At 44.3% G+C, this 25,185-nt stretch overlaps 1 protein-coding gene across 11 annotated transcripts in view; it reads right to left on the bottom strand.

Moving 5' to 3' along the window:
• SFXN1 (sideroflexin 1) overlaps positions 1 to 14,638 on the bottom strand; it is a 52,282-nt gene extending 37,644 nt beyond the window's left edge. For 2 of the 11 annotated variants that reach the window (XM_033180138.1, XM_033180131.1), the window contains exons 1-2: positions 8,744 to 8,929; positions 1,230 to 1,402 (exon numbers count right to left, since the gene is read on the bottom strand). In XM_033180138.1, the coding sequence (XP_033036029.1) occupies positions 1,230 to 1,402; positions 8,744 to 8,791 (221 nt within the window). In that variant the 5' untranslated portion in view covers positions 8,792 to 8,929. Of the gene's footprint in view, positions 1 to 1,229; positions 1,403 to 5,073; positions 5,200 to 7,285; positions 7,446 to 7,582; positions 7,688 to 8,743; positions 8,930 to 14,473 lie in introns of those variants that run through there. The other 9 variants (XM_033180130.1, XM_033180137.1, XM_033180132.1 and 6 more) reach the window with 9 other exon arrangements.
• Positions 14,639 to 25,185: the final 10,547 nt, after the last annotated feature.

The following is a 25,185-nucleotide window of genomic DNA, read 5'->3' on the forward strand; positions in this document are numbered from 1 at the left end:
TTTTTTGAGACGGAGTCTTGCTCTGCCGCCCAGGCTGGAGTGCAGTGGCCGGCTCTCAGCTCACTGCAAGCTCCGCCTCCCGGGTTCACGCCATTCTCCTGTCTCAGCCTCCCGAGTAGCTGGGACTACAGGCGCCCGCCTCGTCGCCCGGCTAGTTTTTTGTATTTTTTAGTAGAAACGGGGTTTCACCGTATTAGCCAGGATGGTCTCGATCTCCTGACCTCGTGATCCGCCCGTCTCGGCCTCCCAAAGTGCTGGGATTACAGGCTTGAGCCACCGCGCCCGGCCCCGTGTATTCCCTCTTTACGCACATTGGCACATGGCAGTACTTGGCCAGACTCAGTGTTTATTGACTGTCGTTGGTTCTCTCTCTACCTAGATGATGGTTAAGGACCTGCTTCTGATGTATCACTTCTGGGCACGTTTAGGCACAAAGCTTCTCACAATCCAATCCCCAGCTTTGGACTGACTTTTCCCTAGCGCAGGAGTCAGCAAACTACCGGTCGTGGCCTGTGTGCCCTGCTAGGTAAGATTGGTTTTTACATTTTTTTTTAAAGGATTGTCAAAACAAATAAAAATTTAAGAGTAATATGTGACAGTGACCCACAAAGCTTGAAATAGTTCCTATGTGATCTTTTACAGAAAAAGTGGCCCACTGCTGCCTTGGAATATCTCTACACTGGTAGCATCTTCTCTTCCCTCCGGTTTGCTTCTCTCAGCTGATGGCGTGCATCCCACATCTGCAATCCCTGTAGGCATTGCCAGAAGCACCCTTGCCATCTGAGCTCCTACCTACGGGATTTTACTTACTGGGCCTATAATTCAGAAGGAACCAAACTACCCCTGATTCTTGGCAATTTGTTTTTGCATAATGCTGTTTCTGTCCAGAGAGAGAAAAATGCATGGAGGGGTTGTGGATGTCACAGTGGAGGTGGTGGTGCTATTGGAGAACAGAAGGCAAGCTGCCAGGAAAAAGGGATTTGTATCCACAACAAAGAGGAGTGACTCTCATTGTCAGGTTAATATGAACCCTAGATATTTGTGTTAAGGGCGAGCAATGAGGGAAACAACAAGTCTTTTTACTCTTCCTTTTTTTTTTTTTTTGGTCAAAAGAATTCCATTGCAAAAAAAAAAAAAAGTTGTAAAATCACTAAGTGAAGGTTTAAAGATAACAGCCTAACATGATGATCTATTTATACATTAAACCAAAAAACAATAATTAATGTTACCTGTAATCATGTACTATTTTTCTTGCACTCTCTAGTTGTTCGTTTGTTAACAGAATGTTCCTGGGGTCAGTTACAGTGAAGAAATGATTGGCTCGTCCAATGAAAGTGCTTTGATCCCATCGAGGTTCCTTGATGTTAATGTTTGGTGGCAGTTCTCCAGACATGGTGCCGGACTGCAAAGAGTCAAAAAGGCAAGTTCATGTAAGGCTTACAATGTCACTACATATTTAGAAACTTTATAGTCACTTTTAATTTTCAGGTAAAGGTTTACGTACTCTTCCTATTTATAAAGATAATTTTGCTATAAATGGCAAAAAGGCCATCTAAATTCAAAGCTAACTTTGTCTATAAATCTCAATTGATTTTAACTAAATTTCAATAGTTTCCTACATATTTCTCTTTATAAGTACATAGTATTTTAATATTTACTTATTGAATACCTAGAATTACTCTGCAGAAAATAAAGGTATGAAAAGTTTTAGGATAGGTGCGGCGGTTCACACCTATGTTCCCAGCACTTTGGGAGGTCGAGCAGGGAAGATCCCTTGAGCCCAGGAGTTTGAGACCAGCCTGGACAATAAAGCAAGACCCCACCTCTACAAAAAATTTTAAAAAACTATCCAGGCATGGTGGTGCATGCCTATAGTTCCAGCTATTCAGGAGGCTGAGGTGGCAGTGGGGTGTGAGGATTGCTCAAGCCCAAGAGTTGGAGGCTGTAGTGAGCTGTCATCATGCCACTGCACCCCAGCCTGGGTGACAAAGCAAGACCATGTCTCTAAAAAAAAAAAAAAAGTTTAAAAATAATAACAGTAACAAGGCCTGAAGTTTGAACCCATTTTTCTGAGTGAAACAACCAACGTCAAACTACTAAAGTTGTTTAAAGCCTACTAAAGTTGTTATTCCTACTAGGAGAGATGACTAATGATTTTAAAAAGGTTTAAATGCTAAAAATTACACAACTAAAAAAGATGCAGATTCATTCAGTCTTGTTTAGCACATAAACCACCAATCAAAAATTAAAAATTATGTTCTTCAAGCTACCAGGAACATAGTGGGAAAAACACATTTGCACAGCCCCATGAATAGGAATAACTCTGTAGCATATAATTATCCTCATAAAATTTTTATTTTCTGGCTAAAGAGCATTACTTTTTTTCCAAAAGTAATTAATTTCTTTCTCTGAGTAATACATGTTTATTTTAGAACTGCCTTGTATTGTTGTAATAGATGCTTACTGTGGTATTCCGAAAAACACAAGCTTATTATAGAAAATAAAGAATAAAGAAACAAAATCTCCCATAGTCCAGGCACTCTGAAATCATCGTTAATGTTTTGGTACCTTTCCTTATAGATATTTTCTATACATGTTATTATACAATTAAAAAAATAGTTGATATCACACTGTGTATTTTAAGATCCCGATTTTTTTGCACTTATTTCATGAGCACCATTGTGGCTGCTGTTCATTTTGGATATATAACTACACCTTTAATGTTTAAGTGGTTTTTGGTTTTTCACCATGACATATAATTGCTTATCCCTGTCTATGCATCTTTGTCCTTACAGCTAGTGATTTCCTCAGACTAGCTCTCTCTGCGTGATATTAGTAGTCCAAAGGATTTTAACGACTATGAAGGTTTCAAACCGTGGCTTACTTATACCTGCTTCCCTTCCCTACATTTCTAATACCAGTTTTAATTTTAATTCACTTTTCAGGTCACTTTTCCTTAAGTTACTTTCTTAGTGCTTTACAGGTTCGGAGGTATATTAAGATGTCAGATGCAAATGCTGGGCATTCCTGTAAGTCATATTTTCTCAAAATCTCCAATTAACACATATCATGGACTACAGGATCAAAACTGAGCATGTGAGGTCCGCGGATGTGAGGAGTCTAGTGTATGGAAAACAGTAGGGCGGTGAGAGTGAGAAGGTAAGAATCAGCCCTGCTATTCCTAGAGCAGGCTGGGGTAACAAACACAGAGAAGGCCAGCTACAAAGCTAATGGGAAGCCTATTTTCCCCAAGGTCAGAATGCAGCTATGTGGTGTCATAATAGTTCTCTTTCTTTTGTGACCACTGCTTTCTTATCTCAAGGAGAAATCTTGTTATCTATCATCACAGAGGGTCAGAAACTTTGCTACTTGAAATCCTAACGCACAGAATGAAACATCCCACTCTTGACACAGAAAGCCGGCCGGATTTACAGCCAAGGTGCAGACTTTCAGATTAGGAAACTTTTGGACACAAGGCTGCAAGTCCATCTTAACTTTGTAGCTTCTAAGGAAACAGGGATGTGGCAGTGATAGTGAGACTTACAGTTAAAAGGGAAGAGAGAATACTTTGTATTCAATTTTCTGAGAAAAATCTGTATCAGATCTCCACCGGGAACATCACAGTCCACCTGGGCCTGAGTGCAGGCACAGGAGGGTAGAGAAGGGTGCGGGGAAGGAAATGGCTCATGGCCTCATGTACAGCCATAGCCTGGTGCCCATCAGCATGAGGTCCACACCCAGAGTGCAGGCTGAATCCCATGCCCAGCCTTGTGCTGGACCTCCTGGATCAGAATCTCTAGGAGGATAACATTTGTCTGTTTAAAAAGCTCTCCAGATGATTTTGATGTGTTCCACTGGTTCAGAACCATGGATCTGCGCCAGCAGCTTTGCAGGAATAAACAGTTCCCCAGGGAGGGGAGTTGAATGTGTTGTGCAGTGTCTTCCTTCTTGCTACCACCATCATGGGGATACAAGAAATGTATGTCATTGTATGCAGACACGACTACATTTTGAATTAGAATATATCAAGTGTATTACAAAAAGCAGAGTCCAGTTCATATTCTGAAAAGCAGCACTTTTCAGACTTGTCTACAGAGGCTTGGGCTCTGCTGAGGCATCTTAGCAACCTGTAGGGCGTGCAGGGGAATTCAAGCAGGTGGGTTCACATGCTGGCCCCTGTCCATGAGCCACATTTTGAAGCTACAATTACGTGTATTACACAGCACTTGTTTCTAGCCTTAGAGGTCATCAAATAAATGCCATACGCAATCATACAACTGAATAAGACAGAAAATCTGGCCTAATTTCTTTCCCTTTCTGAATGAGCCAATAAAAGACATAATTCCTACTCTCAAGTAGACCATAGTTTAAATGCATAACAGAATAAATACTTAGGAGAAAAAAAATCTGCTAGCTTTGTTTTTTCTATAAGGCCTTAAAAAATGCTGCTATCTTTAATATCTATTTATTGAGCACCTACTACATGACAGACTCTTGGGCTGTATCAGGGAACAAAGAAGACAAAAATTCCTGCCCTATTGGAGCTGACGCTGGGATGGCAGAGGTGAAAGGAAAACAGGCAATAAACAAAAACCACAAAAGATAAATAAACTGTTCATTATATTAGAAGACAGTAAATGGTTTGGGGAAAACAAACAAACAAACCAACCCCAGAATAGGATAAGAAGGATCATGAGCAGCGCTTGCATTTTTAAATAAGGTAGTCAGGGCATGTCTCATTGAGAAAGTAATACTGCAGCAAGACCAGAGGACAGTGAAGAATGGAATCGTGTGGATATCTAGACGAAGAGCATTCCAGGCAGAGGGAAAAGGTATTGCCAAGGCCTTAAGGCAAAAATGCATCTGGTGACTTCAGAGAACAGCAAGAAGGCATGAGCTGGAGTGGAGTGAGGAAGCAGGAGATGGGAGATGAGCAGGTAAGAGATGTAATGGCTTATGTTGGAGTCAGATGATGTAGGTCGTGTAGCCTCTGTAAGGCCTTTGCATTTCACTCTGCAAAAAATGGGAGTCATCGGAGGGTTCTGATCAGAGGACTGAAATGAACAGACTCACAATTTGAAAGGATCTCTCTGGCTGCTGTGTGGAGAACAGACAATGGGGAGATAAGAGTGGACACAGGAGGAGCAGCTGCAAGGTTCCTGCAGAGATCCAGACAGAGCCGGGGGCAGCACAGGTGGCAAGAGGTACTTGAATCCTTGGTATTTCTTCAATTGAAATGAAAACTTCAATGAAATTGGTGCCAGCAGGATTTCTTGACACCTTAGACGTGGGATGTGAGAGAAAGAAAAAGCAAGGTTCCTAAGGTATTTGGTTGGAAAAACTGGAGGAGGAGAGGGCCAATGGAGAAGACAGGAAGTTCAGATTTGTCCGGAGTAAGTCTGAGGCACCTAGGAGGCATCAAGTGGCGATGTCCAGTGGGCAACAGAATGAGCAGGTCTAGGTTCAGGGGAGAAGTCTAATCTGGAGATTATCCGTGGGAGTTGTCAGACAGAGATTATATTTAAAGTCATGAGATGTGATGAGATCACCAGTGAAGTGAAGGTAAATAGAGAAGAGATCCAAGGACTCTGGTGTGAAGAGGTCAGAAAGCACCGAAGGCATGCAAAGTGGGCTGGGAAGTGACTGGTGGGTGGCAAACCAGGAGAGAGTGGCATCCTGGAAGATGAGAGGTAAATCTATTGGTAGCCTGACTGGCCAAAAGGAAGACACCTTGGTAGCCCGTCACTTCTATTTTTGGATAGTGAAGGGGGAGGAGGTGGATTTAACAGCAATGATGGTGGTAGCAAGACGGAACAACACATTAAACCTCCCCTCCTCAGGAAACTGTTTATTCCTGCAAAGTTGCTGGTGCAGATTGATGGTTCTGAACCAATGGAACATATCAAAATCACCTAGAGAGCTTCTTATAAACACAAATACTATCCTCCTTCTAGAGGTTCTGATCCAGCAGGTTCAACATAAGGCTGGGTGTGGGATTCAGCATGTGCTCTGGGTGTGGACCTCATGCTGGATGGACCCCAGGCTGTGGCTGTACATGAGGCTGGGAGCCATTTCCTTCCCTGCACCGTTCTCTACCCTCCGGTGCCTGCCCTCAGGCCTAGGTCATCTGTGATGTTTCCTAGTGGAGATCTGATAGGGGTTGTTCTCAGAAAACTGAATACCAAGTAATCTCTTCTTCCTTTTAACTATAATTCTCACTGTCAGTATTTTTCCTTTACGCTTAACATAAATAATGAAAACAAAAATTAATATGTAGCCTTTATATAATTCTAGTTCCTAATAACTATCTCTAATTTGTTAAATATAAGGACAACCTTTAGGGCAAGTTGCTGCCATCATGGTCTTATTTTAGAATTGGTTACTATATTATTTATTTATTTTTCTTGAGACAGGGTCTTCTCTCTCACCCAGGCTGGAGTGCAGTGGTACAATCACAGCCCACTGCAGCCTTGATGTCCTGGGCTCAGGTGATCCTCCCCCCTCAGCCTCCCCAGTAGCTGGGACCACAGGCATCTGCCACCATGTCCAGCTAGTTTTTGTATTCTTAAAATTTGTATATCGTTTGTAGAGCCAGGGTTTCACTGTATTGCCCAGGCTGGTGTCGAACTCCTGGGCTCAAGTGATCTGCCCGCCCTGGCTTCCCAAAATGCTGGGATTACAGGTGTGAGTCACTGCACCCAGCCAAAAATATGGTTACTCTATAAAATTTAAGTATTCTCATGTATAAGAGCTGGATAGTCTTAAAAATGATTTCTCCAATGTGCTTATTATGTGGAAGCTGAGGTCCAGTGGGGAAATAACTTGCCCAGGTTGCATGGCAGATGCTGGTGGCAGAACCAAGTCTGGAGAGCTCAAAGAAGGACCAGCCTCCAGGGCACTGGCCAGCTTTCCACTCACCACTCTCTTCTGGCCATTTTTCTTGAAGTATGACACCAATTAATGTCTGCAGAGAAATGATATCTTGGAGACCCCTCCCTTTTTTCCTTTAAATAAAAACTTGACCTTCACACTATGAAGTTCTATACTACAATAACCTTAAGGTTACTCTACAGTACAAGTGATCAAGAATGCTGTGGAGGCCTCACAAAAAATGTCTTCCTTAGAAGGCAAGGAAAAAGGAGAGAGATGGAGAGGGGAACGCTAACATCTTAAGAATTTCCATTACATACAAGGAATTGGGCTAGATGCTGGCCTAAGCTTGCAACATTAGAGAATATTCTATCTAGAACTTCTCACAACAGTGTGATTCAGACATCCTACGCACATTTTGCAGACGGAAGAATCAAGATTCTGGGATATCACTCAAAGCCACCGCATCAGGCATCTTTCCAGCAAGGGAAGAAGCAGGAGTGCTTGACTCCAACTGCTTATCTGCAGACTCCAGTCAAACCCACCGAAATCCCGGCAGTGGAAGCATCTACCGCATGTACCTGTGATGGGCAGAATAATGGCCACCAAAGATGTCTCATTCTAATCCCCGGAAGCTGTGAGAAGGTCTAATAAAAAATGCTGCTATCTTTAATATCTATTTATTGAACATCTACTACTATGAATATGTTACCTTACATGGTGCAGGGACTTTGCTGATATGATTAAATGAAGGATCTTGAGAGACGCGGAGACGATCCTGGATTATTTGGTGGGCCCAATGTCATCACAAGGGTCCCTATAGGAGAAAGAAGGAGGCAGGAGAGGCAGAGGCAAAGAAACAGATGTAGAAACAAGCAGAGGTTGGAGTGATGCTGGGCTGTGAGCTGCACCCCCTAATAGCTGGAAAGGGCAGGGAAAGGGGCTCTGCCCTAGAGCTTCCAGAAGGAAGGTCCACTTGTTCTAGACTTCTGACCTCCAGAACTCTAAGATAATATATCTGTGTTGTTTTAAGCTACTTAAATATGTAGTAATTTGTTATAACAGCAATAGGAAATGAATACAACACTGTTTCCTCTACTTAAAAAGGATTTCAAGTTGTACTATAGTGGCATAAGAACTACCAACTGGATTTGATGATCTGTGTTCCTCTGCCTCCAGAATTTAAAAAAACCCAAAAAACATGCAGACTCATCAGGAATTCTCACAAAAACAGCTGATCTCAGATCAGATCACATTTTAGTATTAACCGTGATGCTGTGTTTCAATTAGACAAGACTTCTTTCACGCATGAGCTTACTTCCACCTTCAAGCACAGGAGTAGCTTGCACCCCAGATAAACGGATCCATTTTTAAAAAACAGGAGTCCCACTTAAAAAAAAACCAAAAACAAACACCAAAACTTATTTCCTATTCACATTAAAGTCAATAGCACTGAGCGTGGTGGCGCGTGCCTGTAATCCCAGTGACTTGGGAGACGGAGGTGGAAGGACTGCTTGGACCTAGGAGGTTGGAGACCAAACTGGGCAACATAGTAAAACCCCTCTCTAAAAATCAATGGGGCCCACCAAGCATGCTGACATGGAGCACTCCTTATTGCATGGGGCCTGGGCTGGGGAGGGTGCGCCTAGGCGTGCCCTGGGCTGGCTCCACTTTGTGCCTGGAGTCTATTCAGGGAGCGAGATGCTGGTATCCCTAAGGCCTTGGCCATCACGTGAGGATCCCCAGGGTGCACCCCGTTCCCCTCGCCGGGATCAGGGCTGGCCAGGCGACTTGGTTGGTCCGTAGCATTCCAGTGCACACCTGCTGGCCCCAGGCAAGGCAGAGATGCGCTGAGGGCATGTGCTTCACACACCTGGTATTGACAGGTCAGCAGGGCTGGGTGGTGGGGCGGGGCTGCCATGGGCACTGTTGTGGGGAGGGAACGAGGTCCTGGGGTTGGGGTGATGGTGCAGGAATGGCCTTCGTTTTTCCGTGGTCTGGTTTATGCAGCCATCCATCTGGCAAATTATGGCCCCTAGGCTTGCCTGAAAGGTTGAAACTGGGTAAAGATCAGACATCTTGTTACAGAGGTATCTTGAACATCACTCACAGTCTTTCATGACCTAGGATAGGGGCAGTGCTAGGACAGAGGCTTCTCGACTCTGGATTTCTGCAGACTGTGCTGGAGGAAGTCATACTGCACAGCCTTGCGTTGACACTGGGAACAGTGTGAATAATCATGAAACCACAGAGGCTTCGAAAGAAAGTTTTGGAGAATAAGATATTTGCATTCCCATTGCAGATGCCGCAAGGATTATGAAGAATGTCCCTCAGAGGGCCAGACGGCACAGGACGCCAAAGAATGTGTTCCAGAGTGTGTGGGTTCATCACCTTCATGGCACCTAAAGCAAGTGAGAGATGCCAGGGAGAGTGAGGAGACAGTCAGTGGGGGGGTGCTCTCTCTGCCCTGTCCACCTGAGGCTTTGAGAGTTATGCAGAAGCGCTGGGGTGGTGCCTTCAGGCACTCAGAGAGGCTAGGAGACAGGGGAGCAGGCCCCAGCCCACCACAGACACAGAGGGGCCCAGGGAAGCTGTAGAAGAGACGCTTACTGAGCAGTTACTCGCTGGCTTCAGGACTGCAGAAAGGCAGCAGCAAAATGTTATGGTTTACACAGCGGCACACTGGCAGGTTTCTCATGTCCAGCAAGCTCAGTTTTCATGAGCTGAAGAAATGATGCAATGGGGTGTGGAGGGAAGAGAAAGGGCCTAGGACAGATGTGCTAGAAGGAAATGATTGGTGACAGACGGTCTCTGTGTATTGCAATAGCTGTAATGTGGCTTCCTGGTGCTTGGCCAATTGAGGTGTTAATTCTAAGAATCTTTTTCATGAATGATTTTAAAGAAATATTTGCATTTTAATAGTATTAAGAAATTTTGGTGGGGTATGAGAAAAAAGTGGGACTTAAAAAATTCTGTGGTTGGCTGATGCCACTTACGCTAAGAAGAAAAATGACTTTAAGGTTTGATCACATAAAGACATTCTCACAATGATGTTGGCTATCTGGAACTGTTAACAATTATGACATGATACTGCATTTAAATGAACAGATTATTTTACAGATGATATATGTTTAAAAATTATTTCACCCTTTAAAAGGGACAGAAATAATCTCATAGAGAAATTAAAAACTGTTTAAATTCAATCTCTTAACTAAGGTTTTGAGTAAATATAGTTTCATGGAGCCTCATCCCAATAGATTTCTGAAAGTCTTTTTATTTATTCATTCACAAACAAAATTAACTTATGCCTTCTGTATCCACTGAAGGCCTCTTATGTAGTCAACACTGGCTTGGTCCTGGGTTTAGAAAGACCCAACACACAGCTGTTTTTTTCTGGCTGGTCCCTGCTGATGGAGGCCCCCTGCCCTGTGGCGTAATCTCCCTGATAACCTATGGAATGAGAACTGGACTTAAGCAAATACAATCTAGATTTCACTCTTGATTCTGTTATTTCCTTTCTAGACATGTGACTGGGTGAATTACTTTACATCTCCGAGCCTCAATTTTGTCATCTATAAAACACAGATAAGAGTTGGCTCATAGAGTTGGTAGGATTAGCAAACTGAAGAGTATAAGAGTCCTTTATTAATCTTTATTAAGGTGCCAAACAAAAGTGCAATCATTATTAATAAGCTGGCTTTCCACGAGTGGAAGCTCCTGTCCTTACTGGCCACAGTCCTGTGCATAAATGCAGCTCCTGGTGCCAGGAATGGCTGCTTGAGCTTCCTGAAGATGATCAGAAACATGTAAGAAAAAGAATTTATCTCCAAGATAAACTTAATTTCAAATTTTTAGCTGCATGCTAAGAAAATGCTTAACTACTCGAGAAAAAAGAATTTTCTAAACTATTGTAGAAAACAAGTTAGCAGGGAATGTGCTTTATCAGGAATTAGTAATAAAGACCTTTAATCTTGGCTAAAGATTAACAATGATAACTACGTTATTAAGCTGGAAGCCTGTTGGTTAAAACTACTGTATTTTGAGAGTTATGACAGGGTATGATTACCCAGTTTGTTTAGGTAGGGCCAGGCAGGTGTGAGACAGCTCATCAATCACTCCTGTCCACTGTCCAGGGGACATGACGGAGCACCCAGACACTAAGCTTTCCATGCATTGTTAGATTGCTAAATCTTTATGACAGCCCTCTAAGTTATCTTCCCCTGTTTTCTAGAGCCACTCGGAGAAATTTAGTGCCATGTCCAAGATGACACAGCCTTCACAGTTCTGTCTGACTTTGAAACTCAATTCTGAGTCTTTGGAGGCCAGAGAACATGTGTCTGACAAGGACAATCACACTAACTCAAGGAGCCTAAAAAGCAAATTCCCTGATTTCTGTTTGGGCTGGTCATCTGCATACAGTATCCCTTTCTTATGGGCGTGGTCACACAGGAGATCGAATTATAGATCAGAGAGTTGAATTCTGTGCAAAGCATTAGATTCATTCCAAGGGTATTTCCATTCAGCAATGGATTTGTGTTGCATATGCTTCCCTATTCCAGGATAGCTCTGCATGGAGATGTGGGGCCTGCCTAGACTCAGGAATACACGGAAAATCAAGGCCTCCTGCCCTTCCCACTGCCATGTCCTCCCCTCCCATGCAGATCCCACTATTCTATTAACTTTAAAACACCCATGTACTGGGCGCGGTGGTTCACGCCTATAATCCCAGCACCTTGGGAGGCTGAGGTGAGTGGATCATGAGGTCAGAAGATCGAGACCATCTTGGCTAACATGGTGAAAAAATACAAAAAAATTAGCCAGCCATAGTGGTGGGCCCCTGTAATACCAGCTACTCTGGAGGCTGAGGCAGGAGAATCACTTAAACCCAGGAGGCAGAGGTTGCAGTGAGCCGAGATCGCACCACCGCACTCCAGCCTGGGCAACAGAGCGAGGCTCCGTCTCAAAATACAAACAAACAAACAAACAACAACAAAAACACCAAAAACACTGATGTAACATTACAACCACTGCTCATATTCCGGTCCTCAAGATCAACTATGGGTGTGGATTTCTTAAGCAGTATGTTAGGATGGGTGATGCTATTACCAGTTAAAACAAATTCTATTGATTTCTATTTGAGATGGTGGTATCAGCTTGCAAAAAAATGACAAACACTACCCAACTGTAATATTTTAAACATATTTGGATGAAGTTTTACCATCCATTTTTAAGAATCAACTCAGGGATGCCATATACCAAAGTCTATAAAACTACTTTACAAATTAACAGCTGCTAAAGAAAAACTTAGTAACTTTGAACTTTGTGTAATTAAGTGCAGGTTTGATACATGGTCTAACTTAATGATTTTTTACTTTCTGGACAACAGCCCTTTGTTCCCCCCTTTTTAAAACAATGGATTCACTACTTCTGATTTCTTACCTTTAACCACAAAGGAAAAATTGGTCACACTCATGTTTCTACTCTAACCGAATGCAGCTCACCACTGCTACACAACAGGATACAGATGCCTGACTTCAATGTAAGGCTTCCAGAACAACAAAGTTCGATGATGGGTCTGCTCTTACGGCCTTTGTGCCATGGCTGTCCTCTCAGCTTTCTTTGCAGAAAGTGAGGAGCAGGAAGGGATATCCCTGCCAGTTGGTGCCTTTCTGTAGCCATCCCCATGGGATTTCATAAAACTTTTACAGAAAATTAAGAACATGCTAAACATTTCACTGATCCTGAATTATGACACCCCTTGTCACATAGGTTTCTCTCTGACAACTGTAACCACAGATATCATCCCTCTTCTTAACATCCATGTGGCCTGAAAGCCTCAATCTAACCTTTGAACACGTACTGAGCTGAGATGGGAGCTGATAGCTCCTCACTGCCAAACACTGTATTTTTTTTTTTTTTTTTTGAGACCGAGTCTTGCTCTGTCGCCCAGGCTGGAGTGCAGTGGTGCCATCTCGGCTCGCCACAAGCTCTGCCTACCGGGTTCATGCCAGTCTCCCGCCTCAGTCTCCCGAGTCCTGGGTCTACAGGCACCCGCCACCACGCCTGGATAATTTTTTGTATTTTTAGTAGAGACGGGGTTTCACCATGTTAGCCAGGATGGTCTCCATCTCCTGACCTCGTGATCCGCCAGCCTCAGCCTCCCAAAGCGCTGGGATTACAGGCGTGAGCCACCGCGCCTGGTCCAAACGCTGTATTTTTGAAAGTGAGACACCTGCTCAGTGCTGAGGAGAGAAAGAACCTGCTTGAGATTCCAGAACTTCTTGGTAGCCACCCCATTCACCCTCCCAAACAGTTCCCTCTAATCTTTTATATCAAGTCTGAAGCCGTAGGAGCTGCAAAGCCCCCTCATTTACCTGCATCCTCCTTGGGCACCTATAACAATGCCGGGAACATTGAAGCAGATCAAACGGGGGATGGACAAAGAAGGGAGAATCCAGAGGCACCCAAGTCAAAATCTAGAAGTCAAGGCAGAAGAGGGACTAGGACTGTGAGAAATGCACAAGGAAAAAGCTATGGGGACTCAGAAAAGAGTTGCCTACGGAGCAGCTAAGTGCCCAAGCTCTGGAGTCAAGCAGCGCTAGGCTTTTTCATTCAGGCAGCCAACAAATAATCACTGAGGGCCTTCCTGGTGCAGGCAATTGTTATGTGCAGGGGACAGAAAGGCTGAGCAAGACAAAATAGGCCCTGTTCACAGGAGGAGAAGGAAACAAGTAAATACCTTTAATTTCAACTAGTGACAAAAGACACTAAAGAAAAAATTCAGAGTTTGTGTTACAAACAGTGTGTGTAGGAATGGGGGTGCAATTTTCGGCAGTATAGCCAAGGAAAAGCATCTTTGAGAACGCAGCATTTACGACTGAGACTCAGATGGCCTTGGACTATGGATGGCCAGCTGTGTGACCTTGGGCACTCAAACTCTCTAAGCCCCAGTTTTCTCACCTGGAACCCAGTACCTCTCAGGGCTGGAAGAGTGTAAAACTACATGGACCTAAGTCACCTGGCACGCACTTAGTAGACTGTTTATTGTCATTCTGGGCAGGTTAGAGACCTGTGACAGATGTGAAAGTTCAGGGGAAAAGCAACTACTATTCCAAGAATCTACTTCCTTGCACATCACCTCCCTATTGGATTGCGAGTTCCAGAACAGGAACCAGGTGGTCTCCCCTCCGACCCCAGCACCAGGAGGCAAAGCTGAGAGGGCGGAGCGCGGGGTCAGGCACCGGGCCACCTGGCTGCCGCTGTCCCCGACGCAGCCATCTTGGTGTCCCCGCGGCGAGTTCGCCACGCAGGCGCCGAAGACAGCTCCGCCAGGCGCGCGGGGACGCGGCGGAGGGCTCTCTCCACCGGAGAGGAGGCCCACGGGATGCTGGGCCTCGGGATGCTGGAAGCGGGGTGCTGTCCGGCAGCAGGATGGCAGGGATCCCCAGGTGCAGGGACCCCCTGGCCCGAGGCATCCCCGGCCCGCGAAGGGGCTTCCGACCTCCCAGCGCGGGGTCTCCCGGCAGCCGGCCCGCAGGTGCACGGCCCAAGCCTGCCCGAGCCTGCGCGCCTCCGCCGGGCCCCCTGCGCGTTTCCCACCCACCTGGCTCTGCCTGTCTTCCGCGACTCACCGCTTCCCCCGGGCCGCAGCGTGCGCAGCTCGCAAGTCCCGCTCAGTGCAGCCTTTGCCGCCACCGGAAACGCTTCTCCCGCCACGGTGTCCTCGCGCGTCCCCGGGGCGCGTCCTCGTGCGGGCCTGCGAGCGCGCGTCCGCGCCCGGGAGCTACGAGGCTCAGGGACCCGCCCTCCCGGTCCAGGCCCCGCCCCGCGCGCGCGACTCCGCTTCTGGCTTAGCAACCGCGCCCCGGCTCCGGGAGAACTCCAAGCCCATCCTCACCGTGGTGTGGGGCTCTGCGCGGGCCAGGGCCACTGTTTTCCATTTGGGTTTCCTTTAAGGGACTGATTCTTTATCATTTCTTTATTCCCGGGGCCTGGCATAGCCAGCATCCATTCACGCACTCATTTACCCAATTAAAGTGTGGAGCTTGGCAAGACTGGCGCTACAAGGCGATTTTAGGACTTGAGTGCCACGACCTGATTTACGTCTTAAAAAACTCCGCCACCACCGCCACCACCCCGTCTGCTTTATGGAAAACAGACTGTGTGGGAGGGGATGTGCGGCAGAGAGGCTGTTTAGCGAGATGCTGAGGTTATCCAGGAGAGGAATCATGGTGTTTTGGGCCAGGTGGGTAACCTGGGCATATTTAAAGGGCAAATGAAATCTAATAAATGGTGAATTACATCATAAATTTCATAGGAAGATTCCATTTTTAAAGATGTAAATTCTTTCCCAAATGACCTATGACAATTCCAAAAATTTTTTTGACAACACTAGTGTGCATGGTGGTGTGTGTGTTATAACTGCACAAGCGGACCGCAAAATGTATATGAAAAAAATAAAGAGCCAGAAATAGCCAAGCAAGCTTTGAAGAAAAGAGTAAGGCCGAGTGACTTGTCCTACAGCTACAAAACTTGTTATAAAACAATGGTAAATAAGAAAGGTAGTGTGTTTGCTCCGGGGTCAACAAAGCTTCATGGAGCCAAACAGAGTTGCCAGCCATGTAGAAACCTGCACATGTAGAAACCTGCTGTGATTTGGCATCACAGGTCAGGGGAAAAAGGTTAGCTATTCCTTAAACACTACTGGGATAGCCAAATCCCTACTTGTATAATGCATGGAACTAAACTCCAGGTGGATTAATGATCCAAATGTGAAAAACAAAACTTCTAAAACTTAAGCAATATGTCACAGATATTTTGAGTGGTATTCCTCATCCTCCAAATTCCTTTTCCTTTCTTGCTTTTGTTTGTTTGTTTGTTTGTTTGTTTGCAGTTCTCTACCAAAGTTCTTTTCTCCATTGCAGCTCCTGGGGCTCAGACACTGGGTCTTTTCGTGTTTCAATTCCTGGCCTCTAGCGTAGTACTGAACCGATTATAGGTGGTCGTTGTTAAGTCAGTATTTTTACAGGCTAAATATTTAACTAGCTTTTTCTCTGTACCATACCCTGTGCCAAGTGTGGGCTCAAAAAGATACAAAAGATCACCCCTTCTTGACTGGGCACTGTGGCTCCTGCCTATAATCTTAGCACTTTGGGAGGCCGAAGTGGGTGGATCACCTAACCTCAGAAGTTTAAGCCTGGACAACATGGTAAAACCCCATCTCTACTAGAAATACAAAAAATTAGCTGAGCATGGTGGCACATGGTCCTAGCTACTCAGGAGGCTAAGGTTGGAGGATTGCTGGAGCCTGGGATGTGGAGGTTGCAGTAAGCTGCGATTGTGCCACTGCACTCCAACCTAGGTGATAGAGTGAGTGAGACCCTGTCTCTCTCAGACACAAAAGAAAACTAACAATTATTTACAAATTTACAAAAGAAAAAACCAAAACCAGTTTCTCCAAAGAGCTTATGAGCAAGGAGATAGACATGTAAATACTTGCTTAAAATAAATGGTAACAATTCAATAGGAAACTTGCAACAGTAGAATGTGGAGTATATTGTATAACTAAGTGTCCTGAGAACACAGAGAAGGGATTGATCAGTTGCCCAGAATGGGCATGTGGAAGAGGTTTAGTAGATACAAATGTATCAGTTGTCTGTTGCCACAGTAATGCTATATGACAACCACAAAACCTTGGGACTAGGCAACAGTAAACATTTAGTTTTGTTCCTGAGTGTATGGGTTGGCTGGGAGGTTCTACTGACCTGAGCTGGGCTCTACAGCGCTTGCTCATGTGTCTGTGGTCACCTTTGGGCCATCAGTGGCACTGCCAATCTTGGCAGAGCTCTCTCATATGTGTCTGGGGCCTCAGCCAGGATTACTGGGTCAGGATGGCTCTGCTCCATGTCTCATTCCTCCAGCAGGCTGGCCTGGACATGTTCACGTAGCAAAGGCAGAGAAAGGTGAGAATAGATGAACTCAAGGCCTCTTGAGGCCAAGGCTTGAAAATGGCAAACCTTCATTTCCAAGGCATCCTATTGGTCAAAGCAGGTCAACAAGGCCAGTCCCTATTCACGGTGAAATAGACTTTATCTTTTGATGAGAGAAACTGCCAAGCAACATGGTAAGCAGGTGTAGATATATAGACTGGTGGAGAATTGTGGATTTTTTTTTATTCAAAAATTCTGTCATGTGTAGTTTTTGTCTTTCCAGCATCTCAATTTCTCTTGGGGAATTCCCCTCCCACATTTCATTGGATCTTGTCCAATTATCAATCATGGTACTTGATCTTCTCCTGTGTGCCACAGTCATGGGTACATGGCCCAAGCTGGGCCAAACAGAATTCCACCCTGAATTTATATGTAGGTGCTGGGGAAGAGAAGTAACCTCTCCTCCCTGCCTCCCTTCCCCACCACACACATATATTGGGACAACTGATCTAAGAGAATGTGGATTGAGGGCTGCTGGAGCTGTGGAAGGGAAGCCAGGCTAAAAGATGTGAGAGAGAAAGAGGTCAGATGGCATCATGTCAGGCCTCAGACTCAGCCAAGCCTGAGGCTAGATCTGCCTCCTGGTCTGTCTCCTGGGCTTCCAGCTATGGGAGTCAATAAACCCTATCCCCCACGCCAACTCTTTCCTTTTCCCTTGCTTGTCTTTTTTCCTTCTTTTTAAAATCTTAAGCTTTTGTGAGTTGGATTTCCATCCCTGACTAACTGGAGTGAGGAGATGTTCATAGAGGTGGTGACATCCGAGCTAGTGCAACTAAATTTGAAAAAGCGGGAATAGCAGATGGATGAAGGAAGAAAAATGAGAGGGAATTAAAAGTGGGAAGCAGGCATTTATATGATTTCCAGTCATTGTTTCAAATACAGCCCTTTCAGAAACAGCTTCCATAAAGCTAAAATGACATTTCTGTTTAATTCAGAAAACGAATGCTTGGAAATTCTTGCTAAGCTTGCATCAACGAAAGTTGCAAAACCCTTGCATTTTAATATGGACTTTGACCATTCAGGGAACAGCAAAAACAAAACAATGCTTAAATCAGCAAAGGTGGGGGGCATTTCTGAGCATAGCAAAAGTTCAGGGAGCTGAGGAAAGATCTTGCTGAATGTATCACAAAGGGAAGTTTTCATCAGGGCAGGACAGATAATCCAATGAGAACCATATTTGTTGTTGGTTTGTTTAAATTAACTCTTTAATTAAAACTTTAAGTTCCAGATGATATTAGCCATGTTTTTTTCTCTCTCTCACTCTCTTTTTTTTTTCTCAGAGCCTCACTCCGTAGCCAGGCTGGAGTGCAGCGGCGCTATCTTGGCTCACTGCAACCTCTGACTCCTGGTTCAAGCGATTCTCCTGCCTCAGCCTCCCGAGTAGCTGGGACTACAGGCACATGCCTCCAAGCCCAGCTAATTTTTGTAGTTTCAGTAGAGACAGGTTTAGTAGAGACCATGTTAGCCAGGATGGTCTCCATCTCTTGACCTCGTGATCCGCCCGCCTCAGCCTCCCAGAGTGCTGGGATTACAGGCGTGAGCCACCTCGCCTGACCCCCATGTTATTTTTGGTGATAAAAGAAATATATTATCAAATGAATTTGAAAAGTACAGAAAAGTATAAGTGTATACTCAATGCTACTCCCCAGAAATCTCCCTGCTAGATTTTTAGTGTATTCACTTTGAATATTGTAATTCCTTTGCTGACCCATCGAACTTCGGTTCATCCCGTGCTTGAGTTTCAGCTCTCTGTATGCACAAGCCCAGGAGCACACGGCACAGTGCTTAAGCACACAGGCTCTGCAGGCGGGTCCACCTGGGTTCTGATTCCACCTCTGCCTGGATCGGGTGTGAGACCCTACACAAATTAGTTCCTTGACCTTGCTGTGCCTTGGCTTATATCTAAATGGGGTAAGACTAACACTTACCTGGGGCCATTGTGACTATTACCTGAGATGACATATGTGCAGAGATGAGCAGGGCGCCTGGTCAGTGGTGAGCCTTGTTAATTGAGAGCTGCTTTTCTTAGAGTTCCAGCTTCATGGGTCCTGCGGCACTTCATAAACTCTCTCTGCATAGTTTTACAGTCTTATCTTCTCTCTAGACCATGAACTCTTTCAAACAAGAAACTCAGTGTCATTCAACTTTCTATCCCCAGTGTCCAGCAGGACATCCAGTGAATGCTGTATTTGTTTGCTAAATATGTGGTGAGAATCCTGGTACATGTGTTTTATGTTTTGCTTTCTTCACTCAAAGTTATATATTATAAACATGTTCTCAGGTCACATCATAATCTTCATTATGCATTCTTTCATGCTTTTTATTCAGTAAATGCTTATAGAACACTGACTGATTCTACATTAGTCGTTATTCTAAGTGCTAAGGAGTCTACAGTGAATGGAACACATGTAGCTCCTTGCTCTCACACAGCTGATTGTGTAGGAAATGAAGACAGACAATAAACACAATGAATAAGTAGAATATATAAGGCCAGGCATGGTGGATCATGCCTGTAATCCCAGCACTTTGGGAGGCCAAGGTGGGCAGATCTCATGAAGTCGGGAGTTTGAGACTAGCCTTACCAAAATGGAGAAACCCGGTCTCTACTAAAAATACAGTATTAACCAGGTGTGGTGGCATGTGCCTGTAATCCCAGCTACTTGGGAGGCTGAGGCAGGAGAATCGCTTGAACCCGGGAGGCGGAGGTTGTGGTGAGCTGAGATCGCACCATTGCACTCTGGCCTGGGAAACAAGAGCAAAACTCTGTCTCAAAAAAAAAAAAAACCCAGTAGGATATATAGCATGTTAGAAGGTAGTAAGTCCTGTAAGTTAACAAAGGAGGGGGTGTGGAGGCGACAGGGAGCTGGGTCAGGGAAGACCTAGGGGAAGGTGCCCTTTCTTGCTTGAATGGCTGTAGAACATTTCATGGAGCAGCTGCGTCAGCGTCCACCCGACCTGTCAAAGAAAGTCTTTTTGTACTACCCACTCACGCACATTGGATTCAGTGTGTTTTTTTCTCAGGTGAGGGAAGACCTGGAGATTCTGGGTCCAGAAACTCAGCAGAGCCTTACAGAAGGGAGGGAGAGGAATGCCGGCAACTGAGCATCCACTGTGAGCGGGGCAGGCAACCCATACCCTAACCACTTGCACAAACATCTTCTCTAGTCTTCACTGCATCCCTGAGGGGTTAATTACTTATATCAGTCAGGCTTCTCTAGAGAAATTGACCAATAAACTATATATCTATATCCCTCTCTATATACTATATCTCCATCATCTCTCTCTCTCCATCTATTTGTCTAGAATGATTTAAGAAATTGGCTCACATGATTGTGGTGATTGGCAAGTCTGAAATCTCTAGGGCAGGTCAGCAGGCTGGAAACTCAGGCAAGAGTTGATGCTATAGTCTTGAGGCTGAACTTCACTGGGAAAATTAGGTTTTCCTCTTAGGGCCTTCAACCAATTGAATGAGGTCCACCCACATTACTGAGGGTAATCTTTTTTGTTTAAAGTCAATTCATTGTAGATGTCAACCATATCCACAAAACTCCTTCACAGCAACACCTAGATTGGTGTTTGATTAATTCACTCTATAGACTAGCCAGGTTGGCACATAAAAGCAACCATCACACTACTCTGCCCCTGATTTTACATCTCCATTTCCGCTCTTGCCTCTAACTGTTCAGTCCCTGATCTCTTGGAAAGGTAAATAAAATCATGTGCCCTCTGCTTTTAAATCATCAACAGCTTCCAGTTATACTTATGATAAAATTTGAACTCTTTACTGTGGCCTATGGATCCTCATGATCTGTCCTGTTCCAGTTCTTCAGTTTTACCATATACCACTGCTCCCTATGCTCATGGGAATGCTGGCTCAACAGGGCAACTTTACCTACCACAGGGCCTTTGCATATGCTGTTCCCGCTGCCTGGAATGCTCTCAGGTCAAATGTCACTTCCTCAGAGGTGCCTTCCCTGATCACCTGTCTGGAGTAGTCCCTCTCACTCACACTGGAGCTCATTGCTTGTTTATTTCTTTTGTCGTACTGTCACTTTTCAGAATTACCTCATTTAGGCCAGGCATGGTGGCTCATGTCTGTAATCCCAGCACTTTGGGAGGCTGAGGTGGGAGGATCACTTGAACCCAGGAGTTCAAGAGCAGCCTGGGCAACATAGTAAAACCCTTTCTCCACAAAAAATTAAAAAATTAGCTGAGCATGGTGTGGCACACTTGTAGTCCCAGCTAGTTGGGAGGCTGAGGTGGGAGGATCACTTGAGCCTGGGCGGTTGAGGCTGCAGTGTGCTGAGATCATGCTACTATACTCCACCCTGGACAATAGAGCAAGATTCTTTCTCAAAACAAAACCAAAAACAAACTAAACAAAAAATTACCTTGTTTACTTGTTTTTGATTTGTTTCTTCTCTATGTTTTCAGCTAGAATTTTCTACCATAAGGGAATCCTGTCTTCTTTATCCCCTGCTATATTCTCAGCTCCTTGAAAAGTCCCTGCAGTTGCTGTCACAGCCCAGATTATGCCACGGAAGCACTGTGGTGAGGACTCTGTGGCCTGCACCCCTGAACGCTGGATGAACGCCACTCCTCTCTTGAAACTAGTTGTTGCAGCCACTGCCAGAATGGAGTCTCCACTGTCTGGGCAGGAGCATCTGACTGGCTGAGCTGAGGTCACATGCCAGGCAACATCAGGCCTTTCCTGTAGAGGCCAATGACACCTGCCTCCCACTCAGACACAGAAGTCCCCTCCTGCCCTTTCTCAGTCAGGACACCTCCACTCCCGACATCACATCATCCTGTTTTCTGTCACCTACTTTCCATAATTTCTGACACTAATTTTCAGTTATTAGTGTCACCTTCCTCAGAGGTGCCTTCCCTAACCACTTGTCTGGAGTAGCTAAGAGTAATTGCGTTGTTTGTTATTACTTTCAGTGGCAAAAACCACAATTATGTTTGCACCAAGCTAATATTCTGGGACTCATTCATGCTCTGAAATATTTATTATTAGTGTAAATGGAATCATACGGCTACACTTGTGTGTGTATATGTCTGACTTCTTTCACGCAGCGTGTTTTTGAGATTTATCCATGGTGTTGGATTTTTCCCCATTGGGGCATAGGATTCTGTTATATATCACATTTGTTTTTGTATTCAGTTTTCAACTGATGGACATTTACAATATTTCCGGTTTTGGGCTATTATGAATAAAGCAGCCAAGAACATTCAAGCACAAACTTTTTAAAAAGATTTATTTATTTATTTAAGTTCTAGGATACATGTGCACAACGTGCAGGTTTGTTACATATGTATACATGTGCCATGTTGGTTTGCTGCACCCATTAGCTCATCATTTACATTAGGTATTTCTCCTAATATTATCCCTCTCCCATTCCCCTGGCCAGCATTTCTTGTTTGAGAGTGAAAGCCCAGTAAACCTCACATACAAAGCCTCTGAAGAACGCATCATGAATTGGCTCTTTGTTTAAAAATAAAGAATGCTAAGCATCGCTTAGAAGCCAATTATGTCTTTGAAATAGTTTCTGGAGGCTAAAGACAATGTTTATTATTCTGAGAAAACTGAGCCACTCCATTATGGGGTTTAAGGGACTGGTTCTTAGTCAAATTAATCTTATTATATATAATAGGCCAGAATTAAGGAAGAAGTAACACTTCACATTTCTTTTTGCCCTGGTTCAGCACTTGCTGTTCTATTTCCTGTACTCTTTGGAGAGGAATACCATAACACCATACTCTGCTTGCTGTTTAAATTCAATCCATGCATTCATCCAACATGTATTTGCTGAGCACCTGCTCTGTGCCAGCGCAGGAGAGGCACCAATTAGTGAGTGAGACTGAGTCTCTCCCTTTGAGAAGCTTGCAATAAACGAATACATACACATTCCGTGGGTGATAAGCAGGATGAAGAATTGTGGGATGAGAGGTGAGAGCAAGACAGAGTGGGGGCCTATTTTAGAGGAGATGCGGAGGGAAGACCTCTCTGTGGAGGTGATGTTGGAGCAGAGGCCTGAGTGAAGGAGCAGAGTGAGCAATGTGGCTGTCTGGGGAAGACCATTCCAGGCAGAGGGAAGAACAAGTGAAATTTGCCTCAGGACTGTCCTAAAAGCAGATTGTAACGGAAGCTAGAGTGAATTTCTGATAAGGATATTGACCAGATTGAGACATGGGGAGGCTGAAGGTAAACTAAGTCAGGGCTCCAGCAAGTACATACGGCACCATTGTAGGAATTTTGCAAGGTTACCCTCTCTGGAAGACAAGTTACAGCCAACCTCCTGAGGCTCCTCTCTATGATTGAAAGAGCCTCAGGCAGGCCCAGCTCGTAAACAGAGTCCCTGGTGAATTCCAGCTTCTTCCCGCTTCCCTGGGCAGGAGCATCTTTGTGCAGTGCACAGACTGCACAACTGAATGTGGCAGTCGTCACGGAGGGTCATTTGGAACAGACTTACCCAAGTCATAGGCAAATTGCAACATAAAGTAGACATTCTTTTTCTGGTTATTTTGTTATGGATTTGAAAACTCTCACCAAGAGCCCTGAAACATTTGTGGTGGGATAATATATCGAGATTTTGGCAGTTAGCTAATTAACTGATCCAACCCCCAACTCCCTTTACTATTCCCCTCCGTCCCCGTCAAATGACTGAGCTGTTCTGGGCGAATTTTCTCAATGATAAGCTGCATCAAGGCAGAAAGAAAGGCTCTAGACTCGGGACTCTAGGGTCAATAAATCTGAATCTTTAGGGGAACGGAGAAAGTCTGAATGGAGACAAGATGTTTGAAAGAAATCATTCACTTTATCCCTGCCTTCCATTTCTGTTTTCCTGTCCTCTGTAGGCAACAGCTGTAACACATTACAAAATGTCTTTGCAGAATATGTAATGTTTTGGGCATATGGTTTTAAGTTATAAAAATGGTATTCTTTTGGAGATCCCATTTGCTTTCTCACTTGTCACTCACTACTGAGTACTTGGGGTCTGTTTATGTTGTTTTATATAGATCTAGTTTGTTCTTTCTAACTCCTGATAAAATTCCCTGGTGTAGAGCCATCACATTTTACTTATCTACTACCTAGGATGCATTTTTACTTATCTACTACGTAGGATGTGTTATGATACTTCTCAGTACCATAAACCCTGCAAAAACATGTTAACATATATCCAGTTATGGTCTTGTTTAATAAGGACTCCAGAAACATATCTGAGGGTGAAATTTCTGTAGATACATGCATGTCTAATTTAGATAGCACTGCCAGAGGACTTTCCAGAATGATGGCGTTGTATAACTCATTACCAGTGTGCAAAAATGCTCCTGTTTTTTTCATGTCTCACCAAGACTTGGTGTTATACTTCTTTCTAAGTTTTGCCAATCTGATGGGAATAAAGTGCTATATTGTCATTTCAATTTGTATTTCTTTGGTTATTAAAAAATTTGAGAATCTTCTCATCTACTTACTAGCACTTCTTTATGTTTGTTGCTTTTTTCCCTTTTCTTTATCGCTTAGTAAGTGTTCCAAGTCTGCCAAAAACATTGCGAATATCTTCCCCCAACCTGTCATCCTCCTGTTAGTTTTGTCTACAGTATACTTTTGTTGAACAGATTATCTTGAACATCAGTGTAATTAAATCCATCAGTTTGTTTTTCTTTTGTTTTGGCCTTTTGATGTCTTAATAGAGAAGATCTCCCTCAACACTGGGCTTAAAAGGTTTGCTCTAATGTTTAACGCTTTAGTTGTATAGTTTACACCTCACATTCGGGTCTTTTATTCATCTAGAAGGTAAAATGTAATCTAAAATCTGTCTAGAGTTTGTATGCAGTATGAGAGGTGGGAATTCAGTTTTATTTTTCTTCAAAGAGTGAGCCGGTTTCCCTTGCACTCTCAGATAAACTGTGCATCAGGGCATTTAAGGCATGTAGGGATTTACTCTCCCACAGAATGGGAATGGTTTCATCAGGCTGAATGAAGAGGAGAGCAGAGGGAAAATGTGGAAAACTCAGACATTAATGTGTTCCAGGGAGAAGGAATCTGCATCCTGCTTCCCTGGCAGAGCATGGTGATGAGTCTTGGGAGACGGGGACTTCACTTCATGGAGATTCTTGGGCTCTCAGTGTGGGATATGGAAACAGAGGTAGCAGATCCAAAGTATCTCATGGATGGGAATGAGGGATATGCAAACATAAGTACTGACAGATGGATGTGCAACTATGTAAACAGTGAGCTCTTTGAACTGATGCAAGATCACATGGGCCCTCCCAGCATGTCCTGGAAATTGGATGTAATTCCAAGAAAATGAGGAGATAG

Source organism: Trachypithecus francoisi, unplaced genomic scaffold (assembly GCF_009764315.1).
Source record: "Trachypithecus francoisi isolate TF-2019V2 unplaced genomic scaffold, Tfra_2.0 Lachesis_group2, whole genome shotgun sequence".
Taxonomy (NCBI): Eukaryota; Metazoa; Chordata; class Mammalia; order Primates; family Cercopithecidae; genus Trachypithecus; species Trachypithecus francoisi.